Source organism: Ruditapes philippinarum, unplaced genomic scaffold, assembly GCF_026571515.1.
Source record: "Ruditapes philippinarum isolate M1 unplaced genomic scaffold, ASM2657151v2 ctg4106_1_1_1_1, whole genome shotgun sequence".
Classification (NCBI taxonomy): Eukaryota; Metazoa; Mollusca; class Bivalvia; order Venerida; family Veneridae; genus Ruditapes; species Ruditapes philippinarum.
The window spans coordinates 148,318-167,316 of record NW_026860596.1 but is presented as its reverse complement, the minus strand read 5'-3'; the positions used below and the strand labels follow the sequence as shown (position 1 = coordinate 167,316).

The 18,999-nt window shown below is 32.0% G+C and overlaps 2 protein-coding genes across 2 annotated transcripts; both read left to right on the top strand.

Moving 5' to 3' along the window:
• The first annotated feature begins 5,282 nt into the window (after positions 1 to 5,282).
• On the top strand, positions 5,283 to 5,726 carry LOC132712732 (uncharacterized). The gene has a single exon (XM_060695151.1). The coding sequence runs from the start codon at positions 5,283 to 5,285 to the stop codon at positions 5,724 to 5,726; it is 444 nt and encodes a 147-aa protein (XP_060551134.1).
• Positions 5,727 to 5,857: 131 nt separating this feature from the next.
• LOC132712731 (uncharacterized) lies at positions 5,858 to 7,465 on the top strand. Its single transcript, XM_060695150.1, has one exon. The coding sequence runs from the start codon at positions 5,858 to 5,860 to the stop codon at positions 7,463 to 7,465; it is 1,608 nt and encodes a 535-aa protein (XP_060551133.1).
• The last annotated feature ends 11,534 nt before the right edge of the window (positions 7,466 to 18,999 follow it).

The following is an 18,999-nucleotide window of genomic DNA, read 5'->3' as shown; positions in this document are numbered from 1 at the left end:
TAAATGTGTGTACATGTGTACAATATATGTAATACTATGTGTGCATACGTGTTTTTGTATGTACATATTTGTACGTTTATTTGCTTTGCATGTTAAAAAAACAAATGTAAAATGAAGATAATTTAGACAACTTCAACAAAATACTAGTCATATAGTTCATGTAAAATCAATAAATAGTATAGCTTATATGCACTTATAAGTTTTGTATATGCTTCTGGCTAATTTTCCATTGAATTGTCAATAATTTGTGTCTCTTTTCAAGGAATATTTTCTTAGAAAAATATTAATATACATGAGTACATTTTGCAAATTGTCACTCTTATTATTCCTTTTATTTAAAAAAACTTATATATTTAATTGCGTATTGAAATATGTAGTTTTCTTTATCACGTTTGTGATTTAAACATACTTCGATATTTTCATATCTATTTAAAACAAAACACTGTTGTAAAATATTTGTTCAATAACTTTCAGAGCTAATGATACTGATATTTAAATGATATGTATATAGTACAATATGATAAAATTTTGAAATACAAGTTACCATTTATAAGCATGCTTTTTATATAAAATCAGGAAGTTTTAATAGTATGCACAATTATTTTTATCTTAGTTTATGATTTCAGTGCTCCTTCTGGTCCTTTTATATTGTTAATTGATCTATCATTGTTACTTTATTACATCATGTTTTCTTTAATTTTTGTCTTCCTCAAAAACATTTTCTCCTATGTTTATATTCACTCTTCTTTTCCCCCCAAGGACATATATTCGGAATATTGTAAATGGAATGCTTTGGATGCTATAATTGATAAACTCGGAGGCATGATAGTAACGGTGCGCGTTTTGCTGTTTCTAACATCAATTACATAGTGAATAAATTTCATGCACCACTATCATGCACTCTTAATCTTGTACATGGAAATTTTCCCTCTTACTGAATATGCTTGTTCTTCTTCACATTGCTTCAAACATGATTCTTACATACTCGCTGTCTCTTCAGATAAGGAATCAAGTTAAAGACAACATTAGATACCCATACAGACAACTCCTTCCATGCTATGAGTGCTACATTCAAAATGTAGCGTTTACCCATCAACTCATCGCTATTCTCGCTAAAATGGTGTGTATTCAATGGCTGCATTTTGTTCTTATTTTATCTGGAGATATTCATCCGAATCCTGGTCCATCATCAACAAATTCCTCAACTGAATCATTGTTCACTACGTCATCTATGTCTCGGGACCTAGCAAGTCTAATGTCATGTCGTCAGGTTCCTGTTTATCTGTTCTACAATATAATTGTCAAAGTCTACTAAGCAAAATAGAAATTCTTACCACTGAATTTAGTATGTTCCATGTTCTTGCCTTTTCAGAAACGTGTCTTAACCCCAGTGTCTCCAATTCGGACATATTTATACCATGTTTCCATGCTCCAGAAAGATGACAGGGTTGATGACAGTCATGGCGGAGTTTCTCTATACATTAAGAATTCACTATTTTACAAACGGCGAATGGATCTCGAACCTAGAAATGTAGAATGTGTATGGGTAGAGATTACATGTATTCTATATCAATCTAAACGTATCTTGCTAAGTATTTTTATCGACCACCTAGTGCAGATTCACATTACACGACTCTTATTGAACACTCTCTAAACTTGGCAGAAGAAACAAATTTACCAGATATCATTGTAACTGGAGATTTTAACTTAAATCCATCTAGTCCTACATTATCACGCAAACTTCTTTCAATTTGTCAACAATTTCACCTTGAGCAACTAATAAACGAACCTACACATTTTACCGAGACTTCAGCCTCTGTTTTAGATCTTTTTCTTGTCTCTTGTAGTCATCGAGTAATAACTTCCGGTGTTGGGGAACCAGTTCTAGACCAAAATCTTCGCTACCACTGTCCTATTTTTGCTCTTTTTTCCTTCTCTAAACCTAAATCAGGATCTTTCAAACGTTTTGTTTAATTATATGGTCGAGGCAACCACCATTCCCTTAAACAAAGCATCAGCCAAACTGACTGGGAACAATATTCAAACAATGACATAAATGAACATGCAACTTTAGCAAGCAACAAAATCCTCGATCTTTCAAAGCAGCATATACCTACAAAATCAATAATAGTAAAATCGACTGTACAGAATGGATAACGACACAAATCAAGCAGGCGATCCATCGTTACCCAAAAACTATCGTCCTATATATCTCTTATGCTGCATGGAAAAATCTTTGAACGAATTATTTTCAAGTATATTTATAATTTTCTCCATGATAATGACTCTATATCTCCCCTTCAATCTAGTTTCAAACCTGACGACTCAACTGTGAATCAATTTACCGTTCTTTACAACTCCTTCTGTAAAGCCCTTGGTGAAGGTCTTGAGATACGGATTGTCTTTTTCGACATCAGCAAGGCCTTCGATAAAGTGTGACAAAAGGGTCTCCTGGTGAAGTTAAAAAGAGCCGGTATTCAAGGACCCCTTCTCGACTGGTTTTCGGATTATCTGTCAAACAGACGCCCATCTGTTGTCCTTTCTCGCGCCAAATCTGATTGGTCTGTAATCAACGCAGGAGTACCTCAAGGCACGATTCTGGGTCCGCTTCTTTTCTTAGTCTATATGAATGACATTGCTGTTGACTTAAGGTCCTCTGTAAATCATTTTGTCGACGATACCAGCCTGTATTTGATCGTTGACTATCCTGTTATTGCGGCTGATATTCTCCAATCTGATATTAACAAGATTTCCTCATGGGCTGACAAATGGCTAGTCAAGTTTAATCCTTCCAAATCTGAAACCATGCTTATCACACGTAAAATATCTAAACTATTCCATCCACCTCTGTCAATGCAAAACCAGACAATATCTTCAGACACCTAGGCTTACACTTTTCAGACGATGGTTCATGGCATATTCATATTAATCATGTAAAAGAGAGGGCTTGGGAACGTATACATATCATGGGCAAATTTAAATTTCAACTTGATCAGGATTTACTAGTGATATCACACGTTTATTGTCCGGTCTCTACCGGGTTTGGAGTAGATGTTTGATATTGTTACAGAACAGAACAAATATTTTACAGATAAATAAGTTTTTTTTCCAAAATGAATGTTTGTCACTTAGTTTGGTTACAATAATTAATAAACACAAATCAACTCTCAAATTTATTGATTATTATTATACATAAACATACAATTAAAAAAAAAACCAACAACAACAATTAACAATAACATGGTCCATTTTATCTATATGAGATAAAAACAATAAATATGTTCAATAATTGAGAAAAAATGTACATTTTATGGTTTTAATATGACACTATCAACTTTCAAACATTTTATTTAATTTGTTATTCGTGTTTAGTAAAGATGCCGAGGAATTATTCAAAGTTACAAATTAGATTTTATGAATTATTCAATTGATTGATAATTTAAAAAATGATAAAGAAAAGTACAAATGTACATGTACATGGTTTAAGAATAAGCAATATTATATATTGAAAGATTAACCATAATTTACTGACTTTTTCCAGATAAGTTTTGACTTATAATCGTCGGATTTTACAATTTTAATAAAAAAAAAACAGTAGTATTAAAATAGCACATGAAACACAAAAAAGAAAAGAAAACAACATTCATAAAATCTTTAAAAATGTTTATCAAAATAGATATTACAATTATTGTATAATAAACAATTATGCTCAACATGATCAACATGGTAATATAACCAGTGTTATATGAACAGATATCTTAAGAGGGGTTCTTCTCTAATAGCGATAACATAATAATTACACAAGTGTGGTGTTGATCATGCGTTACACATATGGATTATAAATGATTGTATACATGTATATCCGTTGCTATTAATAATCACGATCATAAAGAAATAACAATTAATATTCTTAATCTCTAGCATGCCAATCAAAGTTCATAATGAACAATGTCTTTCGTCCGTTCATTCATAAGTGATAAAAACCAATTAACCATTGAAAAGATTATAAGAATATCTTGTCATCATATGTCTACTAGTTCATCTTCACCTGCTGCATCTCTTGCTTGGACGCCCTTTGATGCTTTGCATCAATGCCTATCTTGTATATTGATTGTTCTAGAAATAACAATTAAATCTGGAGACTGGGTGTGCAATTTTATTTTCAGTACAGTCAATTGAGTGTATAATTACAGTTGATATTTGCCATAGAAATATTCATTATTCCATATCTGGACCGATTCAATTACAGATACAGAAATGTGTTACACGTTTATCTAAAACTAAGCGGTCAACACCGAGCCAAATGAAAATTGACAGTTATTAAGTAATGTCAAATAACGGATAATATGATAAATGATATTTTACCAGACTTTCGGTGTTATTTAAGGAAGGAAAAATTGTCGCGAATTTAGCGATATTTTTTACATTTCTATTTATTTTTTGTGCTTATAATTTAGTTCAGTTGTATAGTTTCACCGTCAGCATCATATATCGTGCATTGCATGAGTTATTCTTTGCTTCTACTGAAATTGTATTCACGTAAACAAAAGTTCTACTGTTAAGTTTCCCGACGGTGCCACTGTTCACGATATTTCAAATATCTTAATCCCGATTGTCCTGCCTCCCCGACGGCGACGCATTTCCACGTAATTTTGTATTATACTATTGTTCTATTGTTCTATTTGTGCTATATAAATAAACGAAACTTTGGAGAAAGATGAATTGATAAAACGTGAATTGTATAGGCCTACGTAATATTTTGTGTTGGATATATCTTGTGAGTAAAATAAAATGCTATTATTTGTTTGAAATAAGTTAAAATTGGAAGTAAAATAAAATAAGCAAATTAATATCAAAAAGGTGTGTTTGTTCATTGTCTGAATAATTAAACTAAAAGGGATAAAACGGATATTCACGACACTGATTGGCACCGGAACCCGGGAAAACAAAGATGGCTTCAATTCCGTATGTAAAAGGCGTGCGAACTAGATACAGGAACATACTCACGGAAGATGTTCAGAAAGATAAACATTTCATTCAATATAGCATCCATGATATGGATAAGGATGATGCATTGTTTTCCATTGAAACATTCATTAAGAAAATACAAAGTTATATAGAAAAGCTTGAAATGCAAACAGCGAAGTTAGCTGAGGTTTTATCCGAGAATGATCCAGAGAACTCAGAACAATTGCAAGCTATTGCAGAGGAAGATATAGATTTAATTTCTTTCTGAAGCCTCAGATTTGCAATTTTGCTTTGAAAGTCTGAGGGAAAAAATTATGTCTGAAAACAAATCAAACGTGCACGCACCGTCTCCCGATTTTAAAGAGATGATTGATATGCAACATGAATTTCAGAATCTTGTTGTAAATCAAATCAAGCAACAGAATGAACAAATGTCAAGGCAACATGAGTATTTTGATAGACAAGAGAAGAAAGAGTTAGAGAAAACCATGACTGTGAAATTGCCTAAACTGGACATGATTCCATTTAACGGTGACAAATTGAAATGGAGAGAATTTTGGGACACATTCAATACATCTGTGCACACTAATAAGAACATACCAGATGTTCAGAAACTCAACTATTTACGTGGTAGATTATACGGAGAAGCAAGATATGCTATATCCGGTTTAGAAGTATCAGGTGCTAATTACCATGTAGCTATCAAATTATTATGTGAACGGTTCGGCAATACACAAGAAGTGGTTGATTTACACTAAGAAAGTTGATCAATATACAAAGTGCATCTAACAATGTCCAAAGTTTACGATATTTCATTGATACGGTAGAGAAACATCTTCGTAGTTTAGAGGTACTACACAAAGATATCAATCAAGAGGTTTTTATCTCTATGATTTGGGAAAAACTACCGGAACCTGTCTTACTACAGATTGAACTATCTAATACTGACGACAACTCTTGGACATTAGATACATTTCGTCAAAAATTGAATGCATATATTGTTGCAAGAGAAAGAAGTGAGAAAAAGAATAGCATGGACAAAAATAAAAATAAACCGACCACCGTTGGTACACAAGGAAACCCCAATACTGAGTTTAAGAAACAAGCTCATGGACCAATATCAATCTTTGGACATAGAGGACCTACTAGTACGTTTGGTCCCAAGAGAATGTCCCTAATTGAAAGAAGCCAAGTAACTTCAGGCGAAACTCTCGTTTCAAATGATATGCAGAGGAGACGTACAAACAACAACTCCAATAAAGACTATTCTACATTCTGTAGATATTGTGAAAAACAACATTGGAGTGACGAATGTCCCAAGTATAGAACAATTGAAGAAAGAAAGAGAGTGTTAAAAGGTAGCTGTTACATCTATCTAAAACTTGGACATAAATCCAGTGATTGTAAAAGAGGTAAGCTGTGCACACATTGTGGTGAAAGAAATAGTCACCATAGAAGTCTGTGTCCAGCAAAGTTTAATAACTCAACTACAAGCTCACATCTATCAGGTGAAGTGACTGATGATACAACAAATGATGTCGGTGCTTGTGGAACTGGTAAAGACATACAGAATCCTACTACAGAAAATGGATTAGCCTCTTTTTCGGAAATGATATTGATGCAAACAGTTAAAACAAAGGTATATAATCCGCAGAATGGTAAAGAAGAAGAAATAAGAATTCTGCTCGATTCAGGTTCACAAAGATCTTATGTATCTGATTCATTAGCAAAGCGGCTCGACATGAAATCAGAAGTTAGTGAAAACATTAATGTTATGACTTTTGGTTCTGACAAGTCAAAAAATATCAAGACAAAGAGATCATCAATGCAAATCAATACAAAGAGTGGTGAAAAAGTTGATGTTTCTGTACAAATAGTGCCTGTTATCAGTGGCGCAATTCATAGAAAACCTGTTAGGCATCTCTCTGAAAATGCCAGTGAGATTCTCAACACCATTGAAATGGCTGATACAATAACAAAACAGCATGAAACGTGCGAAATTGAAATGTTATTAGGTAATGATTATTACCTAGACATTGTACTGTGTCAGAAACTCGAAATACAGCCCGGTCTTTATATATTAAGTTCAAGATATGGTTGGATATTAACGGGACGTGTAAAGAAAGATGAACAAGAAAATCAAGACATAAACATGTTAATTCTGACACATGGAGAAAAAATGACCAAATGTAATTCATTTACCAGTATTGATAAAGAGTTACATATTACTCCAAACTTGGAGGATTTCTGGAAAGTGGAATCCATAGGAATCATGGACAATCCAGACCTGTCATATGATGAAAAGGCTATGACAATATTCGGAGATACAATTTCATTTTCTGAAGGCCGCTATCAATTTAAATGGCTGTTTAAATGTGATGTACCAGATCTCCCTGTAAACAGAAAATTAGCATATGGTCGACTACTTTCTGTTGTCACCAAACTGCAGAAGAAACCTGACCTGATGGTCAAGTATAATGAGGTTATACAAGACTGAAAAAAGGGATAATTGAACAAGTTAATGTGTGGTCGAAGCCTTTGGGTCCTGTCCACTATATCCCTCATCATGCAGTATTGACACCAACAAAATCAACAACAAAGCTGCGTATTAGTACAGTCCCTGAGGACCTTTTGTGTGTAAAAAAGGTCCATAGATCAATGTTATATTAATGTAAAGCTAAATGTTTGAAGTTTACAAAAATTTTGGGTAGACATGTCAAATCATGGTACGTTGTGAGAAATCCAAGATGGCCGCCAAGATGGCCGCCAAATTATTGAAAAATGGCTAATACGCAATTTATATGATAAAATTAGTTCTTTTTTGTATTTATTTTGGTACAGGTGATGTTAAAACTTCACATCCTATTGGAACAATATGAAAATGGAGACATTTCCATTATTTTTTCATATTCTCTGAATTTCATAGATAAATTTGCTAAAAAATGCATGAAAAAATTATAAAAAATTGATATGGGGCTGACATTTTTTCCTACCAGCTAAGGCATAGCGGTGTAAATGAATTTTTTTACCATATACTACAAAGACTTGAACAAGATCATACTAATATCACCCTTATTTTTTATTTTTATTGTAAAAGAATGTGGATTCTGATATTCTTAAAGTGGGTGGGGTAACGAAAACTAAGTCTCAGTATTTTGTTAACTGGTTTGTTATGATAATTTAAACAATGAATAGTCAACATGTATTGCACTTTGGCATGTACCTAAAGTTATAAATAATTAAGAAACTTAGACTGATATTTTGTTTATCAATATTAAACATGTTCTGTTGCCATGGCAACGGGGAAGTAAAATGAAAGACACACCTGAAACGTATGACATTTTCAACTTTTAGCATTTTAAGCATGTTGTTAAGAATGACACAAACTTATAGATAAATAATCTGTGCATTATGCCATGGTAACAAATTGAAAAAAAGTAACATTAAAAGAAGTCACATTTAATTCTAGCAAATTATCAACACAGATAACAGGCAATATTTTGAAATTAGATGAATAAATTTATTTCAAGAATTTGCATCATGCATTTGCTTTTTTCAAACTGCTATACATAGATAAAGGTCATGTCAAATGTGAATGTTGTTATGTTTGGAAAGGATAATTAATGGTGATAATAATAAGTAAAAGGCAGTCTTAGGTAATAATGTATATAAACATTATCAAATGTTTAAAACTGTACATAGGGTAAACATTTAAGACTTTGCAGCTTAAACGAAAAATAAATAGGTCACTTGTTCAAATTCTAGGTCAACCAATATCAAGTTTTAATGACAATCGAATTTATTGTTGAGTTCAAATTTTTTGGTTGTAGCTTGTATTATGAACTTCTAACTGGCATTAGATAAAATTCAAGGTCAACTGATCTCAGTGTATAATTCTGCATCTGAAATTTTACAATCAAAATACAAAGAGATCACTAGTACAGATTAAGGTCAGCTAGCATGATATATTGTATATGTTATCCAAATTTTTTTAGCTTCAAAAACAAGAAAGTAGGTCACAAGGTCTTAAATTCTAGGTCACCTTATACCAGTGGGGCCATGATTTGAACAATCAAAGACAATTCTTCCAACCAAATGGTCTTGCATTGTGCTTTCTGACTTAAAGAGTTTTTTATATAAAAATCGACATCTAGGCAGGGCCATTTTTATGCTCCCCGAAAAATTATGGGGGAGCATATAGTCGCCGGGCGTGTGTCCAAAACCTAGTCGGGGAGCATCACCCGGTTCAACCGGCTATTGTTTTAATCCAGACTCATGATCATTATTTGATGCCTGCAAACTTAGCACTTTACGGAGAGTGTCGGATGTGAAATCCAGGCGTCTCTTGATCTACAGACAACAATTGATCTCGGACATTGAGTTTTACGGTCATTTGTCTGTCAAAAAAGTTAGTACCGTAGCTTAGTAGAAATTGGTCATTACTCTTCTGGTTATTTATCCATGAAAGTCAGATAGTTAAACCAACTTTCAAGCTATCAACAAAGAAGTGTTGAAATTGGCGTTTAACCCAGACCCGCCCTTTCATGATTTGAAGAAACATAGAAATTGTTTCATATGCTCTAAACAATGGGGTTAAAGGGATGATTTTATAAAGGATTTTATATATAAGTTAGACTATGTAAATCAATTGATCCTTGGGAAAGGTAATTATAATCAAACGGATCATGACTTTACCAAGCTTAGAAGTTATGTATTATTATCGTGACATAAATTGATATGGTCATAGAATGAATGCGTCACACTTAAATATCAAAGCATTTTATTTATGGAGAAGAAAGTTTTCAAAGGCTATTTTTATAACACAAAGTAAAATGACTCCTGGGGTTAGGTCAACTTTGACCAGATTGTCAAGATTTGAAAAATAAATTAAGGATTTTTTGACAATGCTTTTAACCCAAAATCTAAGATCTTGGCATTTGGTTTTGGAAAGAAATATGATTTTTAAAAAGTTTTCCTATGTGTCTCCATATGAAATAAGTTGACCCTAGGGTGGGTTAAATTTTCATTTGAATAAATTTTGTACTGATCTATACAAGGCTACAACAGAAATAATTAGCTATAGGCATCGGTTTGGGAGAAATTATTTTTTAGCTTATCCTATATGTAAATTGAAGTGACCCCTGGCATAAATGAATTTGACCACAAGGTCGTGATTTAAGCAAATTTAATAGTATTCTTTACTAGGTCCTGCAGTTATGGAGAAGAATATTTTCATGATTTTCCTATATTTACACTATGTAAAGAAAGTTTACTCCGGGGCTTCGCAAGAAAAATGAATGTGTACTTCTTGACCTTTTACCAACCAGCACATAGTCTCACGATGGCGATTATTTGTGCCAGGTTATTTCAAACCTTCCATAAAGTCAAAAAGTTATGGAGAACATATAACCTTGACCTTGGTTGCAGCGACCTGGATTTTGAGGTCTGTAGATTGTGTCGTGGTTGGGATCATTTGTGCTAAGTATTTTAAAACCTTTGAATTGTCAATAAGTTATAGAGCGGACATGAAAAAAAAGTTTTTACATTGGACCGTTGAGTGTGACCCTGACCTTCAGGGTTGTGACTTGCTTATTGTGCTCTGCCAATGGTGTCATAATGTTGATCATTTCTGCCAATTTATCTTAAAAACATTTCAGAGGTTTAAAAGTTAGAGACAGACGCGAAATGTAGACTTTCTAACATATGAACTGTAAGTGTGACCCTGACCTTTGGGGTAGCAATTCAATTATTGCGATCTGCACATCGTCTCATAATGGTGATCAATTGTGCCAAGCTATTTAAACAAAATTTCATAGGTTTAAAAGTTATGGAGGGGACACGAAATGCAGATTTTTATACATTTGACCTTGACCTTTGGTGTAGCAACCCAAAGTTTGCGTTCTGCACATGTTCTTATACTGGTAATCAATTGTGCCAAGACATTTTTTTTTAATTTCAGCGGTTAAAATGTTGGAGCGGACACGAAATGTAGACTTTTTAACATTTGACATTTAAGTGTGACCTTGACCTTTTGTGTAGCAACCCAATTATTGCGTACTGCACGTCGTATCATAATGGTGATCCGTTGTGCCAAGTTATTTCAAATCTTTACAGTGTTAAAAAAGTTATGGAGCGGACACGAAATGTAGACTTTTTATTATTAAATGAATACTTTTAACATTTGACCTTAAAGTGTGACCTTGACCTTGGGAGTAGCAACCCAATTATTGCGCTCTGCATATTGTCTCATTATGGTGATCAATTGTGCCAAGTTATTTCAAAAAAAATTTCAGGGTTTAAAAAGTTATGGAGCGGACACGAAGGTGTTACGGACGGACGGACTGACATACGGAGTCCATTCCTATAATCCCCTTTCCGCTACGCGGAATGCGATTAACAATGTTGTTTTAGTCCCATCTGAAAAAGCCATACATATAAAAGCTCAAGATCTTTTTATTTATTTCTGGGAATATTTGAAAACATTACGCATTGTCAGTTCTATTTTTAACTTCTGTGACTAAGATATACAGTAATCCGATTTGTGCAAAAAACAACAACAAAACAAAATTTCTGTAAATTTTTTTCAAATATAGCCTATTTTTACGTCACATCAACACTTTAAAAGGCTTTGTGGCGACTTTCCTGCTTTACTGAGGAAGACCTTAATATGTTTCCCTCCGTGCATTATTTCATAATATTGAAACCTTCTGGTCATCTTTCAAGGCAAATCAGAATTACAAAGTCTATAAGAAAGTGAAATTTGGCTTATTCAAATAAAGAAAACAGTAAAATTGTTTGTAAAATAAAGAAATCAAAGTCATATGTTCCTCCTGATTCCAAATTCAAATACGTCCTCAACTTAATCTTAATTTGGAACACACTAGTGTTCATGTGCTACATGCTACCAGACAATTTGAGAAATGCTGTTTTTCCTCATCTCCAATTACATTGAAACTATGGTTTCAAGACTGCACTTTTATAATGACTTATTTAAAACAGAGAGCTTATATGAATTTTGGATACGTTCAGCCGCGGGTTATTCCACATGATTTGTTGATAATTATTGATGATGAGAAAATAACAAAACTGTAACAGTTGATATGATTACCAATGTCTTTGAGATTTTATTTGAATGCTTACCTGTATATCAGTTATAGCTTATTACTACGTGACGACAATTTACACACTTTTTTGTGTGAGTGGAACAAAAATCGCTCCCAAAGTTTTACAAACACATATTTTTCTTATAACTGGTAAAAAAATGGTCGAAAACAAAAGCAAAATCTATCATTACACCAAATGTTTTAAGTGCCTTTCTGATATATATAACATGTTCAAATGCGTTAAAATCAACAAATTTATATCATAGTTATAAACATTAAAAAGGAATACTCGACATTAAATGAAATTTCAACAATTATACAAATCTAGATATGACTATGTAAAACTATTTTCATATAAACATACTCTTAAATTCTTTTCAACGTGATTTATAATGGTATTATGAAACAGACCGCCATCTTCTTAAATAGTCACATATTTCTAAAGGACGAAGTGAGACTGCGGTAACAAAACTCATATTGTTTACATATCAGAATTACTTATATTGTATAATTAATTTGAGACTTTCAAGTTTTAGTTTTGTTTACATTCTTCTGTAGCTGGTTCTTGATGTATACTGGAGTTTGTCCCTACTGTATCCGATTTTCAATAGGTAAAACAATGGAGATTCTATACAACGTTTTACAAATTCTGTTTTTCTCTATTTTAATGTGTTTAAATGAAGGGGTTGTTTTTGGTAATAAGACAAGATGCCATTTGATGAACAGTACGGAATTTGTTGATGATCATTTAAGACATACTGACCGTATAACAAAGCATTAGGTGGTCTGACCTGTAGGTCACAAAATAATTTATAAAGAATTTTGAGGCAACGATGGAATATGGCCTATTTGTTTTGCGTAACAAGACATCTACACAGGATTTATAATTTATGCTGCTCTATATTTTTTAGAATAGAAGAAAGTGTCAAATTTCTAACACAAAATGGTGATTTTATCAATGTTTCTCCCGGAGGAAGGTAGTCTAGTACTGGTGTAACTCTCCAGGAACGATAGTTAGGAAACTACCCGCCTATATGACTGAAATACTGTTGGGAAAAGGCGTAAAATGAAACAAACAAAAATCAACTGTTAAAATATTTCAGCTGGGCTTGTATTGCATTGAGATGAGAACACAATCATTTAGGTTTTCCAGATGCATCTATGGCACATTATCTTGAAGACGTTCTTCATCATAACATATTGACATATTGTTTATTCCTTCTTATCACATTTGATCTGTGGGATTTCTTTTGCTTTATTTGTTATTTATTATTATCATTTAATGACCAATAAATGAAGAATGTTAAAAAGTTTTTTCTCATATCGGGCCAAACATCAAAGATAAATTTTATTTTTCAATATAACTCTGATTAGATTTCATTATTATCTTTTGCCTCTAAAACTTTAAGCGTTGTTATTGTTACAGAAACGGTTCAGCAAAATGTTACCGATGTTTTAATTCAAATTTGTGTTTTTTCATGGAAAGTAAATGTAGTGAAATTTGAAATGATTTTTTTAATGTTTCAAATGTATCCAACTCTGTATTTTGTAATGCATAATCATGACATTAACTTCTACAACATGCTTGAAATGATAAAACTGAAAGCCTCATACTTTTCCGGGTTTCTCTCATTTTACCACTGTGTTGCCATGGCAATAGAACCAATTAATGTTGTTGGTAGAATAAAAATCTACCTTTTGAAAAATTAAAGACTTTAGAACATTTTGAAATGTAATCTTGTGGGTTATTCTTAGTCTTAATAATCGTTATATATCAGTTCACTAGAAATTGGGACTCAATTTTCGTGTACCCCACCCACTTTAGAAATGTCAGAATTCACATTCTTACACAATAAAAATAAAAATAAGGGTACAATTAGTAAGTTGTTGATTAGGTCTTTGTATAATATGGTAAAAATATTAGTTTCACCACTATGCCTCGACTGATAGGAAAAAATGCCAGCCCCATGTCGATTTTTGATACTTTTTCATGCTTTTTTAGCAAAATTTCTCTATGAAAACATAAGTATATGTGTAAGAAAAAGGAAAAGGACCATTTTTCATATTGTTCCAATAGGATGTGAAGTTTTAACATCACCTGTACCAAAATAAATACAAAAAAGAACTTATTTTATCATATAAATTGCGTATTAGCCATTTTTCAATAATTTGGCGGCCATCTTGGCGGCCATCTTGGATTTCTCAAAACGTACCATGATTTGACATGTCTACCCAAATTTTTTGTAAACTTCAAACATTTAGCTTTACATTGGTATAACATTTATCCATGGACCTTTTTTGCACACAAAAGGTCCTCAGGGACTGTACTATATTGTTTATGATGCATCTGCAAAAACAAAGCAAAGCCATAAAAGTTTAAATGAGAACCTTTACAGAGGCCCGGTGATGTTACATGACCTATGTGGTATACTGATGAGGTTCCGATTACACAAGATTGGTATTGTGGCTGATATAGAGAAGGCCTTCCTTCAGATTGGCCTTCAGCCAAGTGAAAGAGATGTTTTATATGGATAAAACGTAGTGACAAACCAATTACTGAGAAAGACAACCTTATTGAATACAGATTTTGTCGTGTTCAATTTGGTGTGATTTCATCTCTGTTTTTGCTCTGAGCTACTGTGGAGTACCATCTTGAGTCACACAACAGTCCAATCGCAAACAAATTGAATAACGACATCTATGTAGACAAACTTATAACTGGAACAAATTCGCAGTCTGAAGCTTTACAGCTTTATCAAAGTGCATAATCTATATTCAATGAAATATCCATGAATTTGAGAGGATGGATAACAAATAATGGTCATGTAAATGCTACAATTCAAAGTAAAGATAGAGCTGATTCAAGTGGAATGAAGGTACTTGGACATAATTGGGATATAACTTCTGACACAATTTCAATCAAACAAAGTATTGAGGAACAAAGTGTAGAAAAGAAAGAAACCAAACGTAGCGTTTTGAAAACTGTTGCCTCAATATTTGATCCGCTTGGGCTGTGTTCGCCAACAGTGTTGAGAGGAAAGCTTATGATTCAGAAATTGTGGAGTCAATGATTAGATTGGGACGATGAAATTTCTAAAGAAGAAAATGTTGAATGGCAAAAACTCAAATGTGATTTGAGTAAAATCAGCAATATCAAGTTACATCGCTGTGTAACGGTCCCAAACTTCTCCGATGGTGAAAGTGTTCTTGCCTGTTTCAGTGATGCATCAGCAAAAGCTTATGCATGCACTATATATCTCCATCAAGAGCTACAGAACGAAAGCAAAGCTGAATTAGTTATTTCAAAATCTAGGCTTGCTCCAGTGGTGAAACAATTGACTATCCCTAAATTAGAGATCATGGCAGTGCTTATTGGGGTTCGATGCTTACACTTTGTGCTAAATCAGTTGAAATTAAACATCAAGAGGTGTTTTCTGTGGACCGATTCACAGTGTGTGTTGCATTTGCTAGACTCAAAGAAGGAACAATCAGTCTTTATCCGAAACAGAGTTTCTGAAATCAAAACACACAAGAATGTGGAATTTAGATTTGTGAGAACATTTGAAAATCCTGCCGACATAGCTACACGTGGTATGGATATACACAATCTTCAGAATAATGAACCGATCTAACCGATCTTAAAACCGATCTAATGAATAGTGATTTAATATATTTGTTTGGTTAGTTCATTAAACTTGTTTGTTTGTTTGTTTGTTTGTTTCATTTTACGCCTTTTCCCAACAGACTTTAAGTCATATAGGCGGGTAGTTTCCTAACCATCGTTCCAGGAGAGTAACACCAGTACTAGACTACCTTCCTCCGTGCTAAACTACCAAAGTATCTCCCGGGGATCGAACCTTGTTCATTAAACAATATTCAGTTCTACAAACTAAAAAAAACCCTCAAAATTAAAGATATTAAAATTCTACACACTATATGTGGTTACAATATGAATAAATAGTGGCATTAAAAATCTCCATTTTGCCCCCTCGGACTTGATACAAGGTTTTAGTGAAATTTTCTTATTTCTTTGTAATTACACGGTCAAAACTTCCTAAAAGTACACAAATAATGTCCTGAATGCTTTGAAATAAGAAAGACTTCCATTTGAAAAATATGCTAAAATTTTCAATTAGGGGCCTAATACCTTAAGAAAAGGCCAATTGTATTGACCTGTAATAGGGAACGCAGCTTGCAATACATAATTTATTCATTCTTTTATTCAAATTAGACATATTCGATAAGAATTACATAGATTTCAATAAATTTCTGTGATGAAATATTTTACGCAAGGATGAGCATATTATATCTTTAAGATTAAATTTACTATTAATTAGTTGCCAATTAGTTTTTTAAAGGCTACAAAAAAGGCAATTATATTTGTTTTGTTGGGTAGTTATTATAGAATTATAGCGAGTAACACAAGTCTAACAAATTGTAAACATTTGAAAATGCTTTCTTATGTTTGTTCTAAAATGGATCCCAGCAAAGGTAATATTATTAAATAATTGACCTATTGTTTGACAGTTTAATTTTCAGATCTATTATCATGTTCTTACTATTCATATTTTTATAAAAAAAGAAGATATTTTATAAATTGTTAAACAGCCGTCACCATTCAACATCTGCAAACAATCTTAAAAAAATTATGCATTTGAGAATATTGACTTAACACAATGTCGTGTGACCCTCGGTCAAGTACAGGTAAATATCTCTTGACCAATGACCATCGATATGTACATTTTATCATCATATAACGGAATGAACTTTTCCCATGTGTTTTATATCTCTAATGTTTTCATTTTTGTCACAATGGAAGATATCAGGAATTACATAAAATAATTGTGCAAAGACATTAAACAATCCCTTTGTATGTCAACATTTATAAAAAGTGGAATTTCCTTGAAAGCAATTGCATCAATATAACATGAAGATTGCAGACTCGGCGTCATTGAGCCTGTTCATGAGAGATAATTTAAAAGTGCAACATCTCTCAAAAGTGCAACATCTCTCAGACACTCTAGCACCGGCTCAAGCGGTATTCAATCTACAACACTAACGTATTTGAAAATCAATGATCCTGTAGGACTAGAAAAATATAACAACACTAAAATGAAGAAAGCATTGAATGACACCTGGTCTTGAATAAAATAAATAGTAGTAAATGAGCCTGATGTTGATCAATATGTTCGGTTGTGGTTGTTGTGTTGTTTTTGTTGTTTTTTTTTTCAGATACATGTATATCAAAAGTATATTATTTTTTACTGTTTTTAAAGGTTTGGCTAATTGCTACATTTGAAAATGACAAATGCAATTTATTTTCATCATTTCCTGTCCATTATAATAAATTAACAATTTATACATACAATTCCTCCTGGTATAATGTGGTACTTAAAAGTGTAGTTTAATTTCATTGCCACTGACATTTTACATAGTGAATTGTAAGAGAGTGGTATACATCACACGGTATAAAATGACTGAAAAGAAGTATAAAGGCTTGCTGTTAATATATAGTGTATAATAGATTAGATTTATAAATCTTTTTTGAGGGAACTCTGTCATAGAAAGGAAACGTAAGTATTTTGCTTGTTTTCCAATCAATATATTTAAAAAAGAAAAACATGTTTCTACTTAGGAAATGACTCTTCATTTTCATTTATGACAAATGAGCATAATTAATCATAAAGAAATTTATTTATATATACAAAAGAGAATTTAGTATTTCAGAGTCATCGATGTTATATGCTTTCACGTGTAATTTATTGAATAAATATTTGTCTTTTTGAAATTAATTCAATTATTTCATCTCCTGTTATGTCCTTTGAAGCGTATGATGAATTTATTGATAAACAAAATATGAAACCTAGCAATTAATTCTGATGAAAACAGTTATGGTAAAACATCACAAGAAATTAATCTTTATTACATGAGAACAGGGAAAAAAGCATATTATTTAACTAAAGGCAAAACAGACTAACAAAACAATACAACTTAAGCTATATATTCATTGACAAACATAAAATCATTTTTACGAGCTTCCTTTAGGTTATAAACCTAAATTTATTCTTATTAGTTTTGATGGAAATCTTCCTCCTTTCGGTTATTAATATGATAGTACAATATCAATAACATAATACACACATACAAATGTTGCCAAGGGAACTTGTGCAATTTCCAAAATACCTTGATCTATTTATAAGTGACGATATTTTGAAGTATTAATAGTTTTAGAAACATTGTTTTAAATTACAAACTTCGAGATGACTTGGCTGATGATTTAGTTTTATGCAGATAATAAGTAGTAAATACATAACATAAAATTTAAAAAAAAACAGTTTAATACGTTTATTTATATTTCTTTAAAAAGGACATACGCAAACACATGTAAGTTGTTTACTCATCTAAAATATAAGTCCTTACTTGATCGGATTGCAGGTTTTAATAATACCTTTATTGCATTATTAATTGAATAGAATTCTATTATATTCTGTAAAATTTAGAAACACCTTTATTTTATAAGCATCAAACAATCAAGTTTACGTTATCATATTTTATATCAGTGTTTATATTTCTGTATTTTACGTTAGTATTTATATCATAGTATTTATATCATTGTTTATATTATTGTATTTTATAAGAGTGTTCATATTATTGTATTCTATATCAGTGTTTATATTATTGTATTTTATATCAGTGTTTATATTTTCATATCAGTATTTATATAATTGCATTTTATATCAGTGTTTGTATTATTGTATTTTATATCAGGGTTTATATTATTGAATTTTATATCAGTGTTTTTTTTTTTATTTTATCTCATATCAGTTGTTTATATTATTGTATCTCATATCAGTGTTTATATTATTGTATTTTATATCAGTGTTTGTATAACTGTATTTTATATCAGTGTTTATGTTATTGAATTTTA

Excerpts from the sequence above, each read along its gene's own strand:
- LOC132712732 (XM_060695151.1), top strand. The coding sequence starts at position 5,283 with ATGTCTGAAAACAAATCAAACGTGCACGCACCGTCTCCCGATTTTAAA.
- LOC132712731 (XM_060695150.1), top strand. The coding sequence starts at position 5,858 with ATGATTTGGGAAAAACTACCGGAACCTGTCTTACTACAGATTGAACTA.